This window comes from Nilaparvata lugens, chromosome 12 (genome assembly GCF_014356525.2).
Source record: "Nilaparvata lugens isolate BPH chromosome 12, ASM1435652v1, whole genome shotgun sequence".
In the NCBI taxonomy this organism is placed as follows: domain Eukaryota; kingdom Metazoa; phylum Arthropoda; class Insecta; order Hemiptera; family Delphacidae; genus Nilaparvata; species Nilaparvata lugens.
The window spans coordinates 10,975,021-10,988,073 of record NC_052515.1 but is presented as its reverse complement, the minus strand read 5'-3'; the positions used below and the strand labels follow the sequence as shown (position 1 = coordinate 10,988,073).

At 31.2% G+C, this 13,053-nt stretch overlaps 1 protein-coding gene across 1 annotated transcript in view; it reads left to right on the top strand.

Annotated features, from left to right (window-relative positions):
• LOC111051577 overlaps positions 1-8,349 on the top strand; it is a 46,223-nt gene extending 37,874 nt beyond the window's left edge. The window contains exons 20-27 of the mRNA XM_039438883.1: positions 99-146; positions 822-863; positions 2,404-2,424; positions 2,929-2,967; positions 3,515-3,553; positions 4,684-4,722; positions 6,605-6,637; positions 8,044-8,349. Coding sequence (XP_039294817.1) covers positions 99-146; positions 822-863; positions 2,404-2,424; positions 2,929-2,967; positions 3,515-3,553; positions 4,684-4,722; positions 6,605-6,637; positions 8,044-8,190 — 408 coding nt within the window. The 3' untranslated portion in view covers positions 8,191-8,349. The remainder of the gene's footprint in view (positions 1-98; positions 147-821; positions 864-2,403; positions 2,425-2,928; positions 2,968-3,514; positions 3,554-4,683; positions 4,723-6,604; positions 6,638-8,043) is intronic.
• The last annotated feature ends 4,704 nt before the right edge of the window (positions 8,350-13,053 follow it).

Genomic DNA, 13,053 nt, shown 5'->3' with positions numbered 1-13,053 from the left:
TCAAAAAATGTCTCGCATTGGAAAAACTTATAATGTCCACAATAAATTTCTGGTTTTACATTACATTTTATGATTAATGTCAATTTTAAAATTTCCAGATGAAACAATGGCACGAATTCGCTAAATACAAGAATGGACTCTATTTCGTAAGTGAACCTAATCTAGCCCTTTTATCTCAGTTTGAATATAGGATTTTAGAAAATCTTCAAACTTTTTTATTAACTTGTTTGATTCCTATAAATAGTATCACTCTTGTTAACTGGATCAATGCTCTCCAGGATTGTAAGACCTCAGATTTTGTCGATCAATTGGTTTGTTTTCAATTACGCTATTAATTATATATAATTAAAGATATGAAAGCAAAGATAAATATTAATCTTGTGAACCAAAGTAGTGTGTTCTACATCTACAATCAGAACAAATTCTTGTATTTTGAAGAAATGTTCTATAATAGGAGCTTCAAATGAATTAGGCCAAATTTCTTGTACTTAATCCTACATTGACTTTATTGTAGATTAAATTATTCTGTATTCAAATTTTCCTTGAAAAGCAAGATTATCTTATTGCTTTTACTATTGATTTAATTTTGTTTTTTTTTCTGTTGTTATTCATTATTCTCTTATACTTTTTTAGTCGTAAATGATTGTGGATTAGTCAGGGGCGTTTATTCCTTTTGAACCTTGAAGTTTAACCGGAATGAGAGTTATGTTTTACTACACTACCGGTATCTAAAATATGAGTACTTCAAGTACCGATACGGTAGCAAGATTATAGCTTTCAATAAGATTTTACCTGAATATTTTTCATTTTTTTTATTTCAGCAATCTTTCTGTGAGGACCAAACCATGTGGGGAGAACTTGCTGTAAGTCTACAACATTTTTTATTCAAAAAATTCTTCAAGTGTCGGTTATATTTTAACCGTTCTTAATTCCACGAGAACCAATCAGAGAAGCCGTCTTATCAAAAAGGCCTTCTCGGTTCTTGTAAAATTAACCACGGTTAAAATTTAACCGGCTATTGTGCAACCGGGCCTAAATCCTTCAATCTTTCCAAATATTTCAATTCTTTACTCTATTATTAGGCCTATTCAAACCAGATGCCCGCAGCCTCTATATCAAATCATTCATTGAAGCCAGATGACATAGATGAAATAATTATTTGCATTTGGAGAGAATTTAGACATTAGCTATCATTTGCTCAGATGAGTGACCTCCTTCATAGTGCATTTTATTGTATTCATTGTCATCTTTGAGCTCCAATTATTGACATTGTTGTAGTCTAGCCTTAGACATTGTATTTCTACGCGAATATTAAAAAAAATACTTTTTGATGAGCTCCTCAAAAATCTACTTCTTAGGAGTGAATGTATTCCTCATTTCTCATCAAAAATTGAGTTTTTACAATATTTACTTAGGAACTCAGTGTCTAGACTAAAGCTTTTATAAAGTCTTTCTTCATGAAAAACGATTATTAACATCAATTCCAATGTGGTATTCTATTATTTATCCGTTCTATTAATTTCTACACCAATTATAATTTTATATCATCAATAAATAAGAGTGTTGCACTCATTTCAACAGCCTCTATTGGTAGAGAGAGTTAGAAGTTGAAAATCAACAAAATATACAACAATCTGAGATAACACTTAACTTAGAACTCACAATAACAGGAGATAGAGATTACCAACATATTTACTATCAATTTGATAATTATTATCATTGATAAAAAAGTGTGTTACACACATTCAAGAGCCTTTCTATTGTTAGAGAGGGTGAAAAGTTGAAAAAACCCAATTATCTGAGAAAACACTTAGGTCTAACTTAGAACACACAATTACAGGAGATTACCAAATACCGCTCGAAATGTTGTATAATAATGAATTCGATACATCAAACACTTTGAAAGACAACAAAGTATTACAATAATTATCATGATTTAAGAAGACAATTGATTGAGTAATATTTTATATATTTTATAGGCTATGTATCTATATATTTTGTTTATAATGTTATATGATGAAGCCTGATATATTTAGAGATGGAAACTACTGAGATATTGCAATTATTCAAATGCTAATGAATTAACTATTCTTATTAAACGAAAATCCAAATTAAATGCTGTAATTCACACCGAAGACTTCTGCTACTACAAAATATTGACAACAGGGTAAACAGCTAAATAGAAATATTGATTGATTTTCCATCTAGCTGTTTATCCTGTTGTTAATATTTGCAGTACCTAGCAGAAGTCTTCGGGGTGAATTATAGCATTTAATTTGGATTTTCGTTTAATAATAATAATACTGTAACCTGATATATTTAATTTCTTAATCAATTTATTCTTGTGACTAAATTTATTTGATTCTAAATTCTGAAAAAACCTGTTTGCTTTATATTTTTCAGAGCCAAATTGGATACACTGGCGTGAGTAACAGCATTGTAGAGTATTTTTATCATTTTTCGATTTTGTTTAATTTTTATCACTTGTTTACTCATTTTTAAAATTCTCTTATTCTTCTTCCTTCTTCGCCATAGATTTAATAGCTAGCTACTTTTGTGAAACGAATTCTGCTTTTTCATTTCGATAACTGGTTTTATCAATAATATTTTGAAGTTGATTCTGCAACTCTGGTAATGATTTATCATAGAGATGATGTCAATCAAAAAGTTTGACTGACATGAAAGGCTACCTAAATAGTGCACAACACAGTTCTATCTTGAGATTTCTTAAATAGATTTATCAATATCATTTCAATATTAATTTCTACAAAGATGAGGTAGATAAAGTCACAATATAATTTTTATGTATATTTGAATAATAATTACATATATTTCAAATTTAATATCTATCTTCCTCTTGAGAAATTCTAAAGATTTCATGAACTATATACCTTTTAAGAATTTTGAAATGTTATTATTTTTTTCCAGAGAAATGCTGAAGATTTCAGAATCTACCTTTTGAGAAACGTGAGTACCGTAAAGTATAAATTCATTAGTTCCTTCCTCTAGTATAATATCAAACGGTAATTCAAGAGTGGTCCTATCAATCAGAGACAATTAACAAAAAAGAATCAATTGAATTCTGCCAAATACGTGCACGCATTATACCTCTTTCTAACTAGAATTTATCAGTTCAAAGTTAGAGCTATTTCCAAAAAAGTAACTTTTACCCTTTTTCAAATCTGGCGATTTTAAAACTGCTCCTTTGGAGGTCGACAGTTGGTGAGGAAGACACATAAAAAATATAAACATGTATTACCTCTAGCATAGTATAGGCTAAGTTTCAAATCTGTCAAAGTATGAAATTAATGACAGTTGAATTTTCGCTGTAGATTTTTCCAAACAATATATTTTATCCAGTATAAACCATACCACCAATCATGATCATGCTCACCATAGTTTGATTTTGAATTGGTAAAAAGCTGAAAACATAATACAAATGTCAGTCAGTCAGCATTTTCAAGCCGAATCCAATAAAATTGATTTTAATGGTGCATTTTAAATTGTTTTTCAGAGATTCAGGAAAGAAAGGAAGACCTGCAAGATTGCCAAGGTAAGTCGTCTCTGGAAGAAATAATGTTGTAATATTGATATATATGTTTTCAATATTAATATTGAAATAATAATAATAATAATAATTCCTTTCCTTTCCTTTTTTCCTTCGTCCTGGTATCCCCAGAAGAAGGGAGTTTATTATAGAAAATATAGCAAACAAAAATGAAAAATACACTTATAAAAAGAAATCTTACAAACAAAATAAATGAAGAATATTAAAAAAAACAAGTTTGACAAAAGATAAGAAGATTCCTTTTCAGTGGAAAATTTCAAATATTATAAACCAGACAAATTATAAATTCTCCAAAACCTTCTAAAGAAGGTTTGACTGGAGGAGTCAAGTTTTACATTATATTAAAAAAACCATAGAAATAGTACATTGATATAATCAATCAGTGATCCCAAAATAATAATTTTCAATTCAAATCATATCAAAATACCTTTCTTCCAATCTTATTAAGATTCGTAAAATTCGCAGAACATTTTATGATATCACAGAATATTCTGTTTTTTCTTTTCTAATTGTTGTATTGTTTTTGCTAACCTAATAAATAAATACTGCGGTGATTGTTGAATGAAATTAATGCATATTCATATGCTTAAATATACTGTTCATAATCAAATTTATGAATAAATAATATTGATTGGCATCCTTTAGATCTATTATTCAATGTTCTTCTTTTTATCGAAGAAGATAATCTGATCACATAATAGTCTGCATAGGTACCGGTACGCAAATTTTAGCTAACAATGTTTTTATGAATCATCTTATTTTCTTATTAGTAAAATGTTATCTTGACTAGGTATCATTGATAATCCTTCTATTTATTTATTCATTTCATCCATAGGCCTACAGCTCACATAGCTTGATAAAATTTGATTTTTCTTTAGGGCTACTTTTAATATAAATGAAAATATAAATCTGAGTACGGTACCCTTTTGAATTATTTTGTCACGACATGTTTCGGCTACTAATGCCATTTTCAAAATGGCAAACATGTTGTGACGAAATAATTTAAAAGAGTTCTTAGATTTATATTTTTACTTGATAAAATTTCATAGTCATATTTTAGGTGGGTAGCCTACTCCAATTTTTTGTTTCAAAAATATTATTATTATCTTTTTCAGTGCATGAGAGGACTTCGTAAGAAGCATTGCGGTGGAAAGGTGAGTTCTCAAAATTATGAAATGAAAATTGAAAATTATTCTATTCTCTTTATCTTTATACTATTAATGTACCGTAGATAGCTTTTCAAATGAATCATCTAACACCTTTTGGTCTCCCTATGAAAATCAAAATATAGATATTCGAAATAGTTATTTGTGCAACTAGTGCGCAAAGTGACAGTTTGCTGCACCGAAAGAAACGTTTACGCCCGAGCCGTAGGCGAAGGCGGAATGGTTTCTTGAGTGCAGCAGAGGAACTTTGCGCACGTATTTCACATTAAGTTTTTCCTACAGTTACCATTGAATATGAAAAGTGGGTAATTATGGGTAAAATTGCCTGAATAATGTATGTGTGGTTGAATGGCGAGGCGGTGTGGTGTGTGGTGTGTGGGTGGCACTGTGCTGTCACTGTCCTTGGTTATAATATCTAATACTAATAATTAGCGCGTTGTGCTTCGTTGCACCTCTGCTCACTATAGCAGCCACAGCAGTCACTGTTACCAACTTCATTTTGATTTTGCTGCACTGTTGCTACATATAACCTACTAAGTATTTTGCGTTGCCATGTTGCAAATCTGGAGTGCAGAAAAATTTTTCCCGCACTAGAGCGGAAAAGTGATTCTTTGCGTTCTGTAATCAGTGCAGCAATGGCCACTTTTCAACGTAACTGTAGGAAAATAAAATAAAAGGGTAGGTAGTTGATTCATAAAATATTTCTTGATAAAAGAGTGTTGAAAATGTACTCAAAGTCCGAAAGCGCTCCGCACATATATATTAATATATTAAGCGCTCCGCACATTTCATTAATAAGTTGGTTACGGTATTATCATTAATTAGTTATTAAGAATTGACGAGGCACCTGTTCTAACAGTGTATACTGTGAACAAAGAATGTAAATGCTGATAAATAAAATTGAAAAAAACATAAAGAGTAATATAGTGTTATTACCTAATTATTAGCTACAAAAATAGACTGATTTAATTTATGTCGGTTCAAAAGTATTAGAATTGATCGTTAATGATCAGTTCGAAATTCAATGTAATGGCATTAAAAAGCATAAACTTGTATATAATAGGTATATTCTTGTCAATATTATAATGCCTTCACTTTTTCAAGTATCCCTAAATCTTTTTTCAGACTTCTCTCTTGCTCTATTCCATGGCAAATAAACACATTAGATTGGTGCCAAACTAATTCTTGTTCATGAGTATAATTACAAACAAAAACAATCATTATATTCATTCATGATACGTATGGTATATTATTCAACTTTGGTGTAGTTCAGACACTGTGTTACTTGTAAATATTTGAAAAAAACACTTACTTTTCTTGAAGTATTGAGACTGAGGAGGAGCTTAAGGAGTGAAATGCATTCCTACAATAAAGACCTTATAGTCTATATATAAATATTACTTTATATATATTTTAACCTTATATAAAGTTATTATATAGTATTTCGTCATGAAAAGCAACATCAGTATCATTTATTACGGATATATTCATATTTTGTAAAATTAATGTACGGTAGCCTATCGATTAATTTTAAACTGTCAGTTGATCGAGAAATCAGTTCAATTAAATCAACGTTGAATAATGACGTTGCATCGCTGTCAGAGTTTTTGATTGGTTCTTGTAGAATTGGTACCTTTGGTTTCATTATTTTACAGCCGTTAAAAATGTGATTGGATTAAGGTGAAGCTGATAAGTTATCTGATCAAGTTATTATTATGACAAGTTATCTGACAAGTGTGATCTGCTGAGGTCACACATTTACTCACACAATATAGGCTATATGGAAATCAATGTAGTAAATAGATATTAAAATAAATAAATAAATTTTTATTTGTTTTAAACCTCACTTATTTGAAATTTTTCATTTCAGTGCGCTAAGAGACCGAAGCATGTTAAGAGAACCGTGAGTAAAAACGTTTGGTAGAATAAATATAACAGTCTAATTGAAAAAAATGTTGAAAGAAATTGATAGGTTCTATGTCAAGTGATATAAATGAGCATTAATGAAGAATATTGTATTCTCTGTAGTATCTTCCAGCAATAATTACTACATAAAAAATAGGTACTGTTCCTTTTAAAAAGTTTTTTTCTACTTTAAAGCTTCATATAAAATTTGAATAGATGAGCATGAGTCAACCTTTCCAATTATTACCCTTCAACACTGGCAAACATTTATTTGATTGCTCCATTTATTTATTCTTTCATAGATTCACAAGTTATATTTAGCTAAGCTAAATACTATATTCAGTAGAGTGCTAATGTAAGTTATTCTTGTAAATAATTTTTTACAAAATGGATGGAAGATAACTGTTCTAATTTCGCTAATTATGTAGATAAAGAACAATATTTTACTATCGTAATACAAATTATATTATTTCATCATAGTATCGTACAATTATTTTCAGGTCATTCCTTGTTTAAATCATTGAATCTTGATTGATGATTGATATGTCTTACTAGAACATAAGCGTGGCAATATTTAATATTGTATCTTTTCTGTATAGGGCTACTTGTAATATAAATAGAAATAGAAATAAAAATCTCAGTACCCTTTTTTGAATTATTTCATCACAATATGTTTCAACATTGATGCCCTATTGGACTTGTTTAAAAGTCATTGTTTGACTTGAAAATGACATAAATGTTGAAACATGTTGTGAAAAAATGATTCAAAAAAGGCTACTGAGATTTTTATTTTTATTTCTATTTAGATATTTGATAATAATAATAATAATTCCTCTGGTCGAGGGTACAACGCGACAAGAGGGGTTTATCCATAAAAAATACTGTGTAGATGTGCTTTTTAGTTGTCACTTTATTTATTAAAAGTTTACATATTGAGCAAGATCAAAATAAAATAAAACATATTTGAACATCTCTCATCAAAATCCAACTTAAAACTCAACTAGTTATTTTCTCATAAACAGTTCGTTACCAAAAACAATCACCCTGGCAACCGGGTCCACATGATTAGTGTCCATGCAGGCCTTGCCTACATCAATACATATTTATTACATAAGATATGATTATTTACAAGGTAGTGATACAATAAACTGATCAGGCCTACTTGCTGATTTGAGGAAATGTGACCCCCACTTTATATGATCATGTGTCGGGATGCCACTATTTTTGCTTTAGTTTAATTTTATATGAAAAAAGTTGAAAGTAAAATAAATATAAATAATAAAGTGATAATTACTTCATTATAATTTAGAAGTTTATTCTTTTAGAAATTATTTCTAATGAATAATATGTAATCATTCACTAATCTGGTACTATAAAATATTTTCTAATGCGCTTTTCCTTCAGGTTGGATGTGGAGGCCCCGGAAAGCCAGGAAAATGCGGAGGAGGATGTGGAGGAAAATGTGGAGGAGGAGGATGTGGAGGAGGTGGAGTGAAAATCGGTGTCAGCATTGGAGGAGGAGGATGCGGAGGAAAATGTGGAAAATGCTAGGAATTTTCCAGAACGTTAGAAAAATAGAGAAACTTGATTTCCCCCAAAACTATGGATATAACATCTATACCCATGTATTTATTTGGTCAAGTTCATAAAAGTGACATCGTAATAGATTTCATTGAAATTCTGTTCTAATAAACTTATAACATGGGGTTTTCAGTTTGTTGTTTATTGTAAGAATTACCTTCTTCTCTGTAAATAAGTTCGTCTGTTACACAGAGAAAAATCCCCTTTACTCTTCGCCCGCCCAATAGCCTTTTATGACTGTATAAGGTTGGATAGCAGGGGATTTTTAAAAGAGGATTTTTCTCTGTGGCTATTATTGGAAAAAATACACAGCATGGTTATAGAATAGAATGACTGCCTTCATTTTTCAACCCAGGAGGGCGCAGACGGTCCTCTCTTACACTTAACCCTCCAATACAATACTAACTTATAATTTAACGATACCTACTCAGTAAAATAAAACAAAACAACCACTGTCTAAAACAGATTTGGCATCGTTGCGGAGCTAGAAAAGAATAGAACTATACCTGCTTTGTCGAATGATAGACAAGTTTAGCAACATCAAAGTTAATCAAATACTGTCATTAAAACGTAGACCACAATATAGCCTAATTTAAAAGTGAAAGATGCTAACCATAAGTTTAGTTAACAAGCTTATCCTGAATTAATTCAATAATTTACGAATTATTGCAATGATTGGGAGAAAGATAACAAACTAAATGAGGAGTAAATCACTTCTATATAAAGGTGGCTCCACACGCGGCGGGAAACCTAAAGGCGTTTACCGGAGGTACGATTTACCATGAGATGGACCCTGGTAAGGTTTATCGTTGCTTGTACAACTATCTTAGCTGTTATTTAATATGTTACTTGACCTTCACCTCCAAAATTGTGAGTATAGTCATAGAGAAAAGATAACATATTATGCTACATTTTTCTATGATATTCATAAGTGGCGTTAGTGTAGTACAGCCTAACTGATTTTTCAATCTTATGCTATCTTTTCTAAATAATATCAAACGAAAATCCAAATTTAAATGCTGTAAACAACCCCGAAAACTTGCTACTTGAAATATTGACAACAGGGTTAACAGCTAGATAGAAATTCGATGAGAGCTACTATCCAAAAATTATTTGCCAGCCCGGGTATCGAACCCGGTACCTCCTAATTGCTTGTCAGGTATGCTCACTTCGGCCTAAGGCCCGTCGCAAAGTAGACCCACGTTAATCACTACCTCTGTAAACAAAGCCATAGTGCATTCTGGTGACGTCAGCACAGGTAGGGCTCCTACACTAATAGAGACACTAGCTATTATAGATCAGCTGAAATCAACGAATTTCTATTGGTGTAGGAGCCCTACCTGTGCTGACGTCACACGAATGCACTACGGCTTTGTTTACGGAGGTAGTGGTTAATCCACGAAAAGCAACCCACGCCCTGGGATGTTTTGTAAACCATTGCTAAGCTTCTCCAGACATCTGTGTAATACATGCAAAGAATAATACACTTGTCAGCTGATTGATTATGAATGATTCTATAGCAATGGTTTACAAAACATCCCACGGCGTGGGTTGCTTTTCGTGGATTAGCGTTGGTCTACTTTGCGGCGGGCCTTATACCAAACTGACAATCTCTGGATAGCAGCGCTCATTTTAATCTAGGCCACAACGGCCAGCCAAATGAATGATTTCTGTATAAAACTATAATAACTGTTTACCCTGTTGTCAATATTTGCAGTAGCAAATCCTGTAGTCTTCAGGGTGATTTACAGCATTTAATTGGGATTTTCGTTTAATAATAATTATTCACTAATTAGCATTTAAACAAATGCAACTTCCAATTTATTTCCATCTGAATAATTGCAATGAATTGAATAAATGCAATCTTCAATTTCCATCTATTTTTTCTCTATGGTATGATTCACTAGATATAATTGCCCGCCGACGATGGTGTCTAATCTAAGCCAGTCACAGCCTTCATGGTTAGGGTTCCTCTTTTTTTCTTTCGGTGGTAAATAAATAAAACACAACAAAATTACACAGAAATGTACACTTATTTATTGATATTAATTATAAATCATTACAGCAAGATGATAGAATTTCAAATTTTGACACTTCAAACAATTCTTATATGTTTTCTCCAATATCTTTTCCATATATATACACAATTTATAAATACTATGATACTAAATAGAAGCATACAAAAAAGTATTCTAAAAAAATCTGGCAGACATGATCAGTTCAGATTAATTTATGCAGAAACAAGGAATGTAGGCCTTGAGAACAATATTGATATAACTTTATAAAAATTATAATATTAGGCTGTCTATAGTATTTAATATAAGCTACCTATAGTAAAAACTACACTAAATCTCTACTGAAGCTGAGTTGCTTAATATATCAATTTTACGGAAAACAGAGAAGTGAAATAGATTGTTGTTTAAAACAAAGTTACATAAATTTTTCAACGAGTTTCAATCTTATACAAAGTAGAACCTCCTGAATGTTTGATAGGGATGTGAGAATATTGATTGTATTCCAAAAAAGAACGGAGTGAGAGAAATTTGTAGTAATAATATTGAACCCCTGTTTCAACCCGTATTGGATCACCGACATTCCAAACATACTTAGGTATTCCCATCATGGGGAGACAAATATAGTTATGATAAAGAATTCAATTTTAAAACTGGTTTATACAACAAAATCCAAGTCAAATAATCACCTATAAAATACAAAAACTGGACTACCAACTGGAATTTATTGTTGAAACACAACGAATAGTTATCACGTACCCTTTTTATTTAATCACAACACAATTAATTTCAACTCTTCAAGAGCAATTTTAAAGTTTCACATTTTCTTACTTGAAAGTGGCTCTTGGAGACTTGAAATTACTGTAGTTGTATCCTATTATATTAAGCGAGCAATTTCTGTATTTTTATATCTGGTTATTTATGTTCAACGGATCTCAAAAACAGCTCTAACGATTTTCACGAAATTTGGAACATAGTAGATTTATGATATAAGAATTTGATTGCACTAGGTATCATTGGGAAAACTCGCTGAACGACTTTAAAAGGATAATTCATCCTTGGCTGAAACAGCTGAGACTTTCGTCGTCTGTGGATAGTAAAAAAGTGAGTCAGCGAGTGAGTATGTGAAAAATCAAAATATCGCATTCCCGAAATTCATAAGATGACATATAGCCAGCTGTGAAATATAAAAACGATAAATTTAGAGAATTGTGTTTTGTTTATCAATAAATAAAAATAACGAGCGAAGCTCGGTGCCCCGATATTTGTAGTGAAATAGAAAGGGTACCGTACTTGATAGCTTTTATAGTGCTTCAAAAACTGGACATACAATCTAAAGAAAATTTCTATATATATAAAATAATTAACACATCATTAAATGGCAGTGTATGAATACAAATAATGTAGATTACAGGCAAATTAAATTAGGCCAATAAGTTTACAAGAGGTGGTTTAATTGAAGATTTTATGTTGTCCCAATATTTATTAAACCTTTAGATTGACTTATTATCAACGTGTAATCGGATGAACACGTTAAAATGTCGGTCCCGGCTGAAGTATGACAGTCGTAAGGCCCATTGACGGCTTAACTTATATATTCAGGCGGTGGGACCTTCCCGCAAGGGACTCCCCACCAACAAAAGCCATACGAATTTACTTTACTATTGATTTATTAGGGGTTATGCTTTTGGAATGATGATTTCTAGGCTGTATTTATGAAAACCTGTCTTCAGAACGTTCTTAGTCAAGCACACGGCTTTGGTTGTCCAACAAACACTAACCAGAACTAATCAGAGTTCTTAAAAATGGGAATATTCAAGGACTGGAAATGAAAGTGATGATCTAGGCCTACATGACTTAGGTTAGGCGCACACCAGTTAGTCAATACAAGACATGTTAAGTCACATTACTTCACATAGTTGCTTATGACGCAACTCACTCTGATTAGTCATTACAATTAGACATGTCTTCATAAGCAACTATGAGAAGTATTGTGACTAGTCTTGTCTTTACTAACCGGTGTAGGCCCAGCCTTAACCTATTTCGGATTATGAAATAAAAAAATACATTATCTAAATTTGGGAGAGGAATAACACAAGGTTACCTTATTTTTCCTCTCCCTATCATTTTAATGGTGTACTTATGATATGAATAAATGAATAAAGTGGATGGATGCTAGGCAGAAAACCAAAGCGTGTTTAGCTAAGAGAGTTCTCATGAATCGTTCATAAATATGGCTCACAGTCTCAAATAGTAAAAACAATAGCAGACCATTATCGGTTCACAGTTCATCAAAATTCGTTTCACACACTTGCACTCTGATACAATTAACATTTAAAAAGAGAATCAAGCATTGATGTGACACCAAACTAGATATCCTGAGAAAGTTAGGTTGGGTCAGTCTTGAAACACAATCTGTTAGTTGTAATGAGTTATAGAAACATGTTTTTGTTAACTAGTTGAAGAAAACGTATTGTTTTTGTACAAGTACAAACACATATTAACGTATTATTTTTGTTATCTAGTTGAAGCAAAAGTATTGCTTTTTGTAAACTAGTTGAAAAAAAACGCATTGTTTTTGTGCAAGTACAAAAACATATTATTATTACTTTTAGTTATAAAAGCATGTTTTTGTTAGCTAGTTGAAGAAAACGTATTGTTTTTGTACAAGTACAAAAAAATAGTGTATTATTTTTGTTATCTAGTTGAAGCTAAAGTATTGCTTTTTGTAAACTAGTTGAAGAAAACGTATTGTTTTTGTACAAATACAAAACATATTATTGTTGTTATCTAGTTGAAGAAAAGTATTTCTTTTTGTAAA